The sequence below is a fragment of the Papaver somniferum genome, chromosome 10, assembly GCF_003573695.1.
Source record: "Papaver somniferum cultivar HN1 chromosome 10, ASM357369v1, whole genome shotgun sequence".
Taxonomy (NCBI): domain Eukaryota; kingdom Viridiplantae; phylum Streptophyta; class Magnoliopsida; order Ranunculales; family Papaveraceae; genus Papaver; species Papaver somniferum.
The window spans coordinates 90,995,701-91,010,662 of NC_039367.1; the positions used below are offsets into that span (position 1 = coordinate 90,995,701).

At 36.0% G+C, this 14,962-nt stretch overlaps 1 protein-coding gene and 1 long non-coding RNA gene across 2 annotated transcripts; both read right to left on the reverse strand.

The window, feature by feature from the left end:
* Positions 1 to 2,075: 2,075 nt before the first annotated feature.
* Positions 2,076 to 3,848, reverse strand: LOC113317935 (reticuline oxidase). Its single transcript, XM_026566048.1, has one exon. The coding sequence runs from the start codon at positions 3,805 to 3,807 to the stop codon at positions 2,200 to 2,202; it is 1,608 nt and encodes a 535-aa protein (XP_026421833.1). The 5' UTR covers positions 3,808 to 3,848; the 3' UTR covers positions 2,076 to 2,199.
* Positions 3,849 to 8,222: 4,374 nt separating this feature from the next.
* LOC113317513 lies at positions 8,223 to 10,503 on the reverse strand. The gene is made up of 5 exons (XR_003343602.1): positions 10,222 to 10,503; positions 9,964 to 10,062; positions 9,805 to 9,871; positions 9,244 to 9,340; positions 8,223 to 9,095 (listed from the first exon to the last, which is right to left on the reverse strand). It is a non-coding gene; the product is annotated as an uncharacterized LOC113317513 (long non-coding RNA).
* Positions 10,504 to 14,962: the final 4,459 nt, after the last annotated feature.

The following is a 14,962-nucleotide window of genomic DNA, read 5'->3' on the forward strand; positions in this document are numbered from 1 at the left end:
TTGTATGCGTCTGTGAGCTATTCTATTGCTCCCAAAATCTTCTCTGACTTCAACTCAACTGTTTTGAAGTATATCCCACGCAGCAAGAATCTCTCCCAAATCTTTCAAACCAATTCAAAACCCTAAACAGGGACCGTGTGCACTGTCTTGACTTGTGTGTGATTTTGTGACTTATCCAGCCCAATTAGATGGGTCTAATCGCTTCTAACAGGTCCCTTATGTCTTGTAGAGTCCGTGGGTATCAAATTTGCCCATTGAATCGCCTGCTAGGTCGCTCAAATCCTTGATCCAAAACTGTTGACGCTGCTGCCTTTTTTCCCGCCAAAATTTTCTTTTGAATTTGAGAAGTTGACCTCCCCTTATCTGTGGATGGTCTCCCTTTAGCAGATGCCTGGAAATGGGTCACCTCTTAGTAATTAGGTTACCCCTTATCCAAAATCAAGGGTCCGTATAGCAAGTGTCCTCTGGGGCATTTTCCGCATTTTTTTTTCGGGGTTCCTCCGGGGTATTTCTGGGATACTTCCGGTACACTTCTGAGGCGCTTCCGGTACGTTATCAATTAGCCAAATTCACTGCAAGAAATTATTTTCCAAAAACACCTACAAATACATAAAATAACCAAATAAGTACAATATCGAGTACTAACAATATATACAAATGAGCTATATTAGACACATAAATGCGTCTATCAGGAAAGCTGCAGGTTATAGAGTTAACACTAAAGACTGGAATAGTGTTTATGAATGGATACAAGGTTGGTTTTCAGATGGATACTATGGCATGGTTCTTGTGGAAGGATAGGTGCTCTATGGTATTTGATAACAAGAATACCAGTCCTTCTCAACTCTGTCAAGACATAAAAGCTTTCTTCGAAAGCTCTAGCAGAGTCTCCATTGAGACTATGACCGCTACACCTATTAGTACAACTCTGAAATGGAGTCCACCTAATAGGGATTTTGTTAATAATATTTGATGCCTCTTTTTGATATAGAACTCTGACTGGTGGATATGGACTGATCATTTGTAACCGTGCAGGTCAACACTTAGGATCGAGATGCTGCAGTCTCAAAGGAGCAATGGGTCCTGAACATTTAGAATTCCTTGTTGTGCTGGAAGCGGTTAATTGATCCAAATCCATAGGATTGGAGAAGATTATTATCGAAATATACTATCGAAGTCTGATTAAGGCAATTCAAGGGAATGACTGATGTTCCCTGGGAACTAAGAAGCATCGTTGAGGATATTATTTTATTTGACAGTCCTTTCATAGTTTGCAATGCATATATACAAACAGATTAGCTAATAATTGCGCAGATGAACCAAGCATGCTCGCGAGGAAGGTGTTTCTGCAACTTGGTTGGGCAATATTTCTGGTTTTATTTCTGAATTCTTGTTATTAGACAATTCTTATCAGTAATTCAATGTTTCTTTGCATAAAGGTAAAAGAAATTTTTCTGTCACCATAAGAAATTTTAGAATTGTAGCATTCGTTCCAGGTTCACCAATTCCAAAAATTAGGATTTTGGAAATTTTGCTAGTAATATCTGGAACCATCCCCCAATCGAAGTCCATAGTGAATACTGCAGTGACATACTAGTTGAGAAGTCTGATTACATCGCCCTACAAACGAGGTCTATCATTTCAGAACTGGTGCGGCCAATGAGATTGATGACTATTTATTACAACCAGTTCTGGTGCTATCTCAGTTCTCAAGTGAATATTAAACGAAAAGTGAGTTTCAAAACCATGAGCAAGTTGTAAAAATGGACGGTATGACTGCAATTTATTACTCCCTCCGTTACCTTTTAATAGGCGAGTTTCTATAAACCATTATACAAAGTTTTTGGTTGGTAACCTAGCAACAAACTGGGCTCCAAATAAATATTTCAAAAAAAAATATTACTTTAATTATTGGGAAAGTCAAATGTTACTTTAATTTTCTGAGATCACTTTTCTTTTAACTTCTTTTGATGACAAGTGTTATGTGGACCATTTCACTTATTTCTTTGGCTGACAAGTGTCATTGAGACCATTTCACTTCACTTCTTTTATTGACAAGTGTTTAGAGGACCACGTTCAATAATTAATTCTCTTAATTTCCTTAATTTTTCTCAAAAGAGAAACTGGCTTATTAAAAAGTAACGGAAGGAATACAAAATATGAAAATAAAAAGAAGTAAATTTCTAAATAAACCTAGTACTACAATTCCTTCAACATGTAAATTTCCTCAAATTTCATCATTGGAGGTATACTCTGTGGATGGTTAAACACATTATTTGGATCAATCAATGTCTTAGCCTTAACCAAACGTTCATAATTCGATGAAAAATATCTTTCACCCCAATTTCTAGCTATCTCAACAGCATTGGTAGTACTACTTTTATTTCTCCAATCTATCCCTCCAATATCAAGATCAATATGATTAACATAACCAACCCTTGGTTCTTTCGACACGAACGGTTCCAAATAATCGTAAAACTTCGCTAACCATTCGCTAAACTCGCCGATTTTCGATTCTTCATCTTGGTTCCAAGCGATTATATATTCGAACATCAATTTAGTGCCTTTCCGATGAGGAAACGGGGTAAAATCAGTGCTAATTTCACTCATTTTCCCTCCGAAACCATTTAGAGCTATAAACCCACCGGGCTGTTCTGATAACATCTCTAATGCATGTCTAAACACGTTTAGGGGTACTGATACTTTAGTAAAATCAACTTTAGTCTTAAAAGCTCTTTCATCAAATTTCAAGAACCTGTTGTTTAGTTCAGAGATTGTATCTAATCCTGATAAGAAAGCCATGGATTCACCCCAACTCATTTCTTGAAACTCTTTATCTACTAACCCCAGTTCAGGGAATTTTTCATCGATTATAGTTTTCGCAGCATCTTTACGTCCCAAGTGTAAGCCTAAGAACATTAACCAGGCATCATTTCCGTTTACTCCCCCAAGCACGGATACCGTAAAATCCTCGTCTAATTCATCTGCAACATATTGCCATTTGTGAAGTAAAGATGAAGCGTCTTCGATTCCTACATTCTTTGTCACACGAAAAACGGTCAGCTTCTCCGGAACTGGCAATAGTTTGATTTTCCACGCGTAAATTGCACCCCAAACACCTCCGCCGCCACCACGAATAGCCCAAAAAACATCGTCACCCATTTTTTCACGGTCAAGAATCGCTCCATTGCTATCTATAAGAATCGCGTCCACGACATTATCCGCAGCTAATCCGTACTTCCTCGACATCATACCAAAACCACCACCGCTTATATGTCCTCCGCTACCAACAGTCGGACACCAACCAGCAGTAAACCCCAGGGTATCCGTCGACTGCGCAATCGCATAATAGAGTTCTCCAAGTGTTGCCCCAGATTCAACCCAAGCTGTTTCCGACAAGACATCAATGGAAATTCGATTCAAGTTCATCATATCAACAATCACAAAAGGTGTATCAGCAGTATAAGACAACCCTTCATAACTATGACCGCCGCTCCGCAGTCGAATAGTCCATGATTCTCTTGTACAACAATGAACGGTGCTCGATAATTCTTCTTTGCTGCCGGGCATTACAATAAACGACGGTTTCGATACCGTAGGCTTCGCGAACAACGGGTTCTGCATGGATGCATGCAGCAGTTTGAAGTAGTCGGAATTTGTATCGGTTGATAGCGTGGTGAAGTTGTGAACACCATGGGAGTTTAAACATGACGAGAGGAGATTATCATTAACATCACCACCTCGTACGCATGTTTGTAATAAAACAATGAATAAGAAGAAACGTAATGTTAAGCTTCTGCACATCATTGTTGGAGAAGTACGTCAAAAATAGAAAGAAATGGTGCTCAAAATATAGTGCTGGTTTTAATAACCCGCAGGCACGTGCAACTCTAACATTTTATTAGATGTAAACGCGATGCACGTGGGAGTAAACGCGTCTGACTTTCTCAAATGGCTGCTGTGCAGCTGTGCTACATGTCACGGGCCATTCCAGTTTCGTTAGGATTGGACATTGCATTTCAATGGTCATCAAAGATGGAGATAGACAAACTAACACTTAGATTCGGATTATGTTCCCTCTGTTTCCGTAAAAAAAGTGGCTATCATTTTTCCAATTTACATATTTTTAAATTAAAATAAAATAGTGATAATATTTCTTTTCATGAAACGAATATGATATTTATTTACTCGTTTTTATCCTTGATTTGGGTATCTTGTGGTAGCTAATCATCATATTTTGACAGATAATGAAGTGTCGAGATGTCTTGTTCGCACTCCACAGCCCTCCGCGGATCTCTAGTTTTATGCCTTTTGGCACTCTCTCTAGGGTGTCATTTGTTGAAGTGCTCACTGTGTAAATGTTTTCTTTCAGAAAATAAATGTTGTAAAAAAGATTTTACTGTGGCAATGGATTAAGGAGACATGATGTTAAACCTTTATTGTCGACCGTTATTAGGGATGGATATTTTGTGGTGGGTTCGAAGTCGAGATTTTTTGGGAGTGGACATCAAACTGGTAAGCAGTCGGTCATGCTCCTGTGTGTAATTTAGCTTTCCACTATATGAGAAAAAAGATCCATCAAGTTGAATAACATAATAAAAAAGCTATGAAATAACAAATCGGAAAGATAGAACCACAATATTGTCCAAATCAGTAAGGTTCTCGGGCTCTATTTTTTCTATTTCTTCTACTTAATTTTACTGTGGTATTCAAAATTTGCTCTTGATTGCAGTCGAGATCATTTAGATAACTTCTCGGGATTGTCATTGGTGTCATCAGTCAAGACTTCTGTAAGCCACATTTATAGGAACGTTCATTTGTCTTCTTGAATCAAGGCAGTGAGTTAATATCCATGGGAGCCCCATGCGGTCATCCTATGATGCCAAGACACTGAAAAAGAAAATCGACAGTTAACATGAATAAAAAAATATACGAAGAAGAAAGAGAGATACATAATGAGTACACGTACTCAGAATGAATGTTCATATTTAAGTTGCCAAACTTGACATGTAAGACCATTTTCTACTTTCTCTCATTCTGCTGAAACACATTTCTATGTCATATTGTCAAGTAAGACCATTAGGCTTCTCTAATGTCCGCATTCAATATAGAAAAAAGTTTTAGACTACCAACTGCTGATTGAAGATTTCTAGATGTCATGCAAATATATTGTAATAGCATTAAAAAACTATACTAAAGAAAGATAGGGAAGTCAACTGAAACAGTACTGACAACATTCATAATATACTTTTGTGGCAATGTTTCATTATGCACATGCCTGGTATTAACAAAATACATGTTTACGTATAGTTGGTGGAAAGAAAAAGCATTATGTGTTTCACCCAATGCATATGCCTACCAACTGTTGATATATCTCCATAAGGACACATCATGACGCTACGTGTATCAAAATTAATGAACGTATAACACCATTATTTAGTCGCAGGTCATGTGTTTCCATAGGAAATATCGTGTATTTCACTTAGTGGACCCTCTAATGAGATTAACGGAAAAACCTATCTAATAGCCAATGTAAGAGCTAGAAAGTTTTGATGGTCCAGTTCACATTCTAGAAGATATTGGTCTACCATTTCTCTGTGAAAATCTTATCATCTTTTGTAGCAGTTGGAAAATGTTTGGGAAGAAAAAAATTATCAGTTATTTTTCCTTCTTCTTTGCCAATGATTCATCATCCTCAACCAAGGGTGATTCAATAGTACCCAAGTAAACTATTGGTTTGGAAACTCTGCTTTTGTCCTAATCAAACACATCAATCAATAAATTGACAAATAAATATTTTTGTCCTAGTCAAACACATCAATCAATAAATTTACAAATAAATGTCAGTATCTTTCCCAAATTGATACAAAAATCCTGATCTACTTTCTTCAAAGCCAATACTATGTAGCAAAGGAACAAAAATTTATTATTGTCTTAATAAAATTGTGAATATGGACGACAGTTCAGACCAAAACCATAAATAATCTCTAATAACAGAGATAGATTCTCTAGAAATACGACCATTGTAGTATTTCAAACAAGTAACAACTAACAAACTCAAAAGGTACGACAATCTGTACAAGATATATCAAAAATGAAAAGAAAAGAATACCCTAAAGACATATTGAAACTAATTTTGAGCTCAGATCTAGATGGGGATGAAAAAGAGATGAAATAAAAGTAAGAATAAATTGAAACCCTTACCCTATGATTTGAGAGATGGAGATGGAGATGAAGAAGATAATCGATGAAATTTTCGTCAAAAACGAAAAAGAGTAAATGAAGATATCTTTGGTTTTTCTTTCATCGAAGATTCGCCGTTTGAGAAGAGGAAGAGAGCAGCTAAATGAATGAGTACCCGAGGTTTTCATAGGAAGGTTAGATTTGTCACTAGAAAAATTTAATTTGGACTGGATCGTAAAAGAAAGGACTAACCCATTCTGAATTCGGTAAATTTGGACTTCCGAGTATGAGGCTTTAGCTGACAGCACTAGACTGTCCAAAGCCCATTAAAAATGGGACCAAACGTCAATTTCTACAATCATTTTCAATTTTTAGCGATTAAGGCGTCCGATTTCGCCGGTTGAGATCGATTTTCGAGCAAAAAGATTTAACGATTTTTTCGAGTTGGAATTGCATGAGAGTTATAAAATAGAAAAACCTCTAAATACATGATAAATAAGTTAAATATAACAATATTATACACTTATTACATGATAGTGTAAAAATTTTAATTTTAATTAAGTAAAAATCATGACTTATGAGCAGCGATATATAAGTGATTAATAAATAGATTCCGATTATTAGACCGAGTTTTGGCGATTTCCAAGTTCGATCTTATTGCTCCTCGCTCCAAGCTCCCCAACCGAGTAGGAACGATTTCGACTACTTTGGTGAGTATAACTGGGTTTTTAGATTCAATATCTTCTCAAAAATATACATTTCAATTTTGAGTGATTCTAATGAAGAGAATAAGAAATTAGATTTGAGAATAGTTGCGACTCACTGTGTTGAACGTGTAAGTGACCTGGTCACTAAGTCGATCCTTATCCAATCTGAATTCTCCCTCATCTTCTTCAACCGACTCTCTGCTACTGTAAGTTGTGACTCTGAAATTTCATTGTCTTCTTCTGCAATTGATCGGACTTGATCACGTTTAAATTTGAAAATCAATGGGTTGAAGTACAAAAGCTTCAGATCCATCAAATTAACAAAATCAGCAGAGTTTTTTTTTTTAGTTTGAAAAATATTGAAGAACAAATTGATCGATTTTGATCGATCAGATGGATATTTCGAAGTAATTTTGACAGTGAATTTGTTTGTTTGATGGTAGTTGAAGTAAATTCATAAGAAATTTGATTGATTAACTCAAAATCAAGCTCAATTTCGTGAAATTGTGACAACCAAAAAATTTATTTTGAATTCTGTGGACATTTCTTGCGACGGACATGAAAACAATTTCTCATCCTATAGAAGGTCTCCCTTTGGTCGGCCAAATATGGTGAAGTTTGAGCGGAATCAAGATTTAGAGAGATTTAGATTTAGAGAGATTCACGAAGAATAAGCTTAGGGTTTACCAACCGTTTGCGAGGAGGTTTACCAAATGCAGGAACTCGTGTTTGGTTCCTCTCTCTTCCAGAAACCCATCATTAAGATGGTATGTATCTATAGTCCAAAATAAAAAATGTACGGTTGAGATTACTAGTTTTAGATTGAATTTAGATCTCCATATTTTATGTGAGACTAAACTAGTACAACCGTTGGGTCCAAGAACATAGCTCAGTGGTATCCCATCAACTCCTGTAAGGAGGAAGTCAGGGGTTCAATCCCCGCTGCCGTAAAGGTTTCTAGTAGATTAGTTATATAGATTAGTTGTATACTGGATTTAGCGGTGTTGGGTCTGGCAATGGGGTCTGGGTCCGGCTTTCGCGTATCAAAAAAAAAAAGACACCATTACGTGTTTGCACGGATTCAGATTTGTAAAGGAAAAAAGAATTATAGCTTTCGATTGAATTCATCTTCTCCCCAAAACAATGTGGCTTTTGAAAAAAAAAATGTCCGTCTTTTTTTTTCCTAAACTTGCAACTGGTTTATGAAGGGGGACTTGGAATGCTACCTATGACTTACAAATTCTTCAGTGATATTTTAGACTCTGTTGAGATTTTCTATGGAAGATGCACAAGTAACTAAAGTGGGTGCCCTTTGGGCAAAGTTGTTTGAGTTGTAATTTGGTCATTTCTAATATTTAAAAAACGTTGAAAAAATAACAAAGCACAAGCGATCTGATGGCAAGACATGGATGAAACCATGCATGATCATGTGCTTCGAATGTTGTCACCTTACAAGCAAGACATTACCACTATATAAAAATAGTTTGGATCGGCTGATACCAAGCCCTTTTACAGAGAAAAATCTTCTTCAAATTTTGCGGGTATTAACTCGTGCATCTTGAAATGTCTTTCTTTAGGCATAACTCAACCCGCCTTTGATGAGCTCCTTCCCAACTTCTTATGAACTTGGATATACATTTGCAGCGGCAGCAACCAATAAGAGTGGAATCTTCTTTTGCACTGCGATACCAAGAGCTTCTTGCATATCGATTTCTTCCTTTTCACTCCAAGGGACAATTCCCAGTTAAAACAGTAGAGAAGATTTGCAAGAACAAGTTCAATTATGACCAAAGCAGAGTCAATACCAGGGAAACCCCTCCGTCCAATCCCAAATGGTACCTTCTCAAAGTCTTGCCCTTTAAATTCTATGTTCTTAGTTATGAATCTTTCTGGTCGGACCTCTTCAGGGTCTTTCCAAAACTTAGGGTCCATTGCAATAGCTTTTGCATTAAAGAATACATTTGTTTTGGCTGGGATGTCGTACCCGTTTATTACGCAGTCATCTCTAGTTTCCCTTGGAACTAGTAGTGGTCCTGGAGGATGAATCTGCAGTGTCTCTTTTACCACTAATTTCAAGTAGTTCAGTTTGAGAAGATCAATTTCGAATACCACGTTCTTATTGCCTAGAATTCTTCTCACTTCCTCTTGTACTCTTTCCATCACTGTTGGACGCCTAATTAGTTCGGTTCCAGCAATGAGCATGTCCTGTATACAAACAATTCAGAACTAATTAATGAACTAGTTAGCTCCTTTACGAACACAAACATCACCAATTCTCCCAGAACTGGTACAAAATTTATAAAACAATGTTGCAATCGACAAAGATTAATCACGTAAAAGTAAATGAGCATACCTGCAAAGCCAACCTAAACCACCTTCCTTGAACCGTCTGTCAAAGTGGTCAACAAAATTCACCCCATTACCTTCGCACTGCGAGCAACTCACAGCACCTAGCAATTAGAGAAAAACGGTGTTGCAAGCAATTACCAAGTGATGGTCAAACAGTAACATCCATCTACAATGGAAACCCCTAATTGTTTACTCCAAAAATCACTATAAGCTTAGTAGGCATGCATTGTAATTAGCACTTTGAAATGACTCTCCATCAAGAAACACATATTCCACCCATAAACTTACCCAAACCCACTTAGTTTAAGTCTAACCCCAGGAACACACAAAATAGTGGGACAACCAATTCCGACCAAGCATCCAATTTTGTTGGAATTCCTAAGTTCTCACACCATCCATAAGATATTCAAACTCCTCCCAGCCACGACATTTCACTACTACTACTACCCAAATTGTTTCTCGCTGAATACTTCTGAGGTACTATGAGGTGTATCAGTTACTACTACAATTTACAGATGAAAGCCTCAAACATTGGCAGAACATTCAATTCTCATTTCTCACTTACCATTTCCTTAGCAATTTTCACAAACTATGGTTGATAATTGAACAACTGGACTTGGATTCGCATTGGCCTTCAAATTACACAACCAAACATTAATAATCCCCCAAAAATTTGGAGGAAATATAAACAATCCACACCAAATTCAGATACATAAACCCTTACCTTAACTACAACTGAGTGAGGTTTAGGTGTCTGAGAGCTCCTCAATAGGTCACTTTCAAACGAATCACTCAGGAGCATTTGGATCACTGATAAAGAACCCTAAAATTCACAATTCAATCAATCAATCACCATTCAAATTCTAAGAAAACAGAATTTCATTTCTTTTCTTTTCATAATTTCGTCTGTAACGACTAACGAGCCAACAATCATCCCTGTACTACGAAAGACTCTGAAGAAGAAAGATTAATTCATGCATACCTTATTTCGGTTACTGAGAATAAAAGATGAATTCAATCGAAATCAATGAATTGAATTAATCAGAAACTAAGCAGTTCAAAATGTGAGCCTACACTTTAGAGATCCCTTTATTTACATTAGGGACAACCTTATAAGAGATTTTTGTTTAGCTACAGCCTACATTATTCTAGATCGAACATACATGACACATTCTACTCATCCGACTCCCCCGGCTAATGGGATAGACGGAGTTCTATCATTAATCAAGGAAATCAGTAAAAGAAATTCTTGAAGTTTTCAAGTCCACACAAATACCCACTCGGCATCATCCACTAAAAAATAACAACAAAAAGATGTTGCATTGGAATTGAAGGGAGCATATACATGTTCAAGGTATATTCTCTTAACTTACGCAGTAGTTAATATGTTCAAGGCAAAGTACCCTAATTAGTCGAAATCTCGTACGACCGCTCGTTTTAAAAACTTTTTTGGGATTGGGAAGTTATACGAGTGTCGTTGGTGGGAAACTAGATAATTGCAGTTTATTATTAGTTCTCGATTGATTTGATTGACTAACGGTTGTTGAATTTTGATTGCACCTAGTTTGTTTATGTTTGAGAATCTTCTTTTCTGATATAAGATTCACTCAAAATAGATCGAAGTTTCGACGGGGATCTTTAGACTGTTTGTAGATCTAAAGACGTCTTGTGATAATCCATTGTTAACAGACTCCGTTCTGTGTGTTATTGATCACAAGAGATTCAAGTTGATTGTGTGCAGGTGTTTATTGAAGATCTAAGAATATTTGAACGCGAAGAAGATTTCTGATTTGGGTTCATAATCTTTGGTGTGCACAAAACTTTATCGGTTGAGGATCCAACTATAATCGGTTTATCTTTGTGATAACCTTGATTGATTAGTTGAGTAGATCGTCATCAATACGATTCTTTGTGATTCGAAGTATTGATTGCATAGTCTAAACAATTAATTTGGTAATTGTTAAGAGATAGATCTAAGAACCTGACAAAGGAGTTTATTGAAGAGCCTTTTGTCATACTCATATCACGTTGTTTGAAAAGAGTTGTTACCGAACAGATTTGTTGTTCCTTTACTATTTGGAATACGAACCAAAGAAATTGTTCAAAGAGCGTGACTTATTGCAAGTAGGAGGCGCAGGGATAAAAACGGAACTAGGTGAACTATAAGTTTAGTTGTTTGGTCTCAACTATACGAAGTTGGTTAGATTTTGTATAGCGGCTTAATCCTGAGAGTATTCAATTATGGACAAGGTCCCGGGGTTTTTCTGCATTTGCGGTTTCCTCGTTAACAAAATCTTTTTGTGTCTTTTACTTTTCTATTTCCGCAATTATAATTGTTTTTATTATAATTAGAAGTAAAATACACAAATGTTAGTTCCTATTTACTTGATAGCAATCCTTTTGTGTTTGGTTAAGTCCAAACCTATTATCAAGTAAACATACTTCGTTGTTGTATTCTCTCGATCTTGTATCCATAGTCAATCACACAAGTTATTTTGTTGTCGTATTGTCTTAATCTCGTATCCATAGACGATCACACGAAGTGTGAACCGATTAGTTGTATTGTCTTGACTCAGTCCATAGAAAATCACTTTCGGAGAAAGAACTTATAGGTGGAAAAGTTTTAGATTGAGGTATATTTGGGTACCCTCGTCTTTTCAATTGGTACCAGAGCAGGAAAACACGAAAAGATCTAACAATCTGTGTTTGGTGCAATCCAACCTATAAGAATTGAATCTATGTCTGATTCAATTAACGTTATGCAAGAGTTTGAATACTCAAAATTTGAATATGTTACCAATTCGTTGACCCATGATCCAGGAGTTAAGAATATCAAGAGTACATCTGAGTCGTTCTTTGATGGAAAAGAAGATGCTGGTAAAGAGTTGGTAAAACTTATAAAGCCTATAAAATCTCTGTCTACAAAAATGTTGATATTAAAGACAGAGTCAAATCTTCTTAAAAATGAGATCAGAGATAAATACATTCAACTGAATATTCTAGGCAAAGAGAATATAGATCTCACTGTCAAATTAGAAGCTCTTGGTAAATCTCTTACTCTAGTTAAAGAGACATATCCTATGACTTTTCTTCTGATAATGAGGAAACAAAAAGTCCTTGCTCGACTTTACAGAATGTGATAAAACCGGTGTAGTCACATCTGAAACAGATCAAGATGATGGTAGTTTGCCTAACTACATCAATTCAGAAGAGGATAAGAAACCATCTTCTACATCTACTGATGATCAGACGAAATCTTGTCCAAAGGAAACTTTGAACCGATTCCGTGAACGTGATCTTAAGGAATACAACTTTCAGTCACTTGACAGGAAACTTATACTTCTTCAAAATACGGTGGTAAAAGTATTGAAAGAAGTTTCTTTTCTTAAAAAACTGAAAGACCATTCCTCAGTAGAAAGACAGAATATACCACTACCCGATAAGATCAACTCAAGAGAATCAGAATAAAGAGTTAATAATCGCTTCTGGAAAAAGGTTCTTCCTCACCTATATCGAAACAATTTTTGTTTTGATGAAGAACGATTCCAGAAGAAAGGGTAAGAGATAATCTCTGCCAAAGGAAACAATCAGGAATTTCCAATAATTGTTTCAGACAATCATACTGATGTGCATCATAAAGAAACCCTTAGAATGAGAAAATCTTATGAAAATCTCATTGATAGAATCAAGAGAGATTTATCTATCCCTGAAAATTCTCACATCAGTACATCTTCTCCGCATGATCATATCTCTAGAGTTAGAAAAGATCATTATCCTGGTAGAAATTCCCAAAGAGAAACATGAACTATGTTTCTGATACTCGTTGTAAGCTAGAAAAAGCTTACCCCGATACAACCTAGTTGTATCAAAATTTTGCACTCTCATCCTCCTTCATGCTCTTAATTACGGATGAGAAAAGCACAATAAAACAAGAGCACATTTTTTTTGTGTTTGATTATCAGAAAAATTTGTGACATTTTATGGATGACTGCGAATCCATGTTTGTCTAAAAATTGTTCATGTTTAATATAATCTTCCAAAATAGGTTTGTTTAGAATTTTCGAATTTTAATAAACCTTCCAGCATGAGAAGCCCGGACAAAGGAAACTGAATATATTCTTTAATATTTTTACGGAATTTCCTGATATTTTCGGTCCAAGAGTTGTTTCTTTTAAAATAGAAACTATCTCTTGCTTGTATTATGAAATCCTGATCAATCCCTATTTAAATAACCGAGCATACCTCCAATAAATCGCAGTGTCACAAAGGCTAATAAGGAGGAAGCTCAAAAGGTTAAGGATTTTCAAGGAATCAATACAGAGAGGAAGAAGAAAAACATATCAAAAATCATGTCTGATTATGATTCAGATAGCTTCGTTGGATCACAAGATGAGTCATGTCTGTTGGCTTACAATTTACAAGATCCAACCGAAACCAAGTGGATTCGTTCTGATAGTATGATTCACTATATCCAAGGTTTTGAAGAACTGAGAACCAATCTTATTATGACAGTTCAGCATCCAGATTGGCTCAAATAAAGAATTGATCAAACAAGAGATGTTCTTGTTAAACTCAAGGTTCTAATTGAAGAACTTGAAAAACAGGAAGTGGTTGCAGACAAGTCTCTTGAGACATGCTTCAAAAGTTTGAACACTGAAGAAACCTCAGTGAACAACAAGAGCACCACTATAGAATAAGTTATATGTTGTAATACTTAATCCAAGAAAAATAGACATCAGTTTTTTGATTTCTTTCAATAATTGTATAAGGTCTATTATGAATAAAACTATCTTATTTATGAACAAAATTATTAGTTTATAATTTTTCTTGTGATAGTTTTCGATTACATATCCTGTGCTTGAATGTTTTATTTTATTGCTATGTATATTTATGGGATGTTTGATTTCTGTTTTCATAACCTTAATATTCGATCTCATATGGTATGAACCCTTATGGTTTGGGTGACTTTCTGGTTTAGCAGGATTAAGTTCTATCCCATGTTGGTAGGCTTTATCAAAGGATCATAAGGGGTTCCGTTTGAAACTAATATGTGAAAAAGTGATAAGTGCATAATTCATATGATTTTAGTGTCCATTCCATACTTGTTTTAGCTATTATTCTTGCATCTATTCATATTATTACTCTTGTTTTCTCTTATTTGTATCTAATAGGTGAATCATCCAAAAAGGAGCTACAAAGTGCTGAAAAGATCTATGAAGATAAGTATTCCAAGTATCCAAGTTCCCAAGTCCAAGAGAAGTGGAAGAAATGCGACGAAAATGAGCAAAATGCTCAAAATCAAGAGAAGGGCTAAAGACCGAGATTAACTCATTCAAATTAAGGATTTATCATCACCGTCTTGAAGAAAATTGAAAGATAAAAAGAATGCAAAAAGAATGAGGTCATTCCGAGTTCGGACGAAGAAGTCGTGGCCAAAACGAGTTTTTATTGAATACCGAAAACACTAGGGTACGCATACGGATACGCATACCCTAGTTCCGAAAATTTCTGCTGGAATTTGAGGTACGCGTACGAATATGCATACCTAGCAAGTAGGAAAACGTGTATAAACTCCTTGGAAGGCCCAAGGGCACGTTTGAGAACGTTATTTCGTTAGTTTTGGGTCGGGTTCGTGAACTGAACTAAATACGTGAAGGACAAGCAATGTAAACCTATAAAAATAGGTATTAGGACTTTCACATATCATCGTTAATCTCATATCA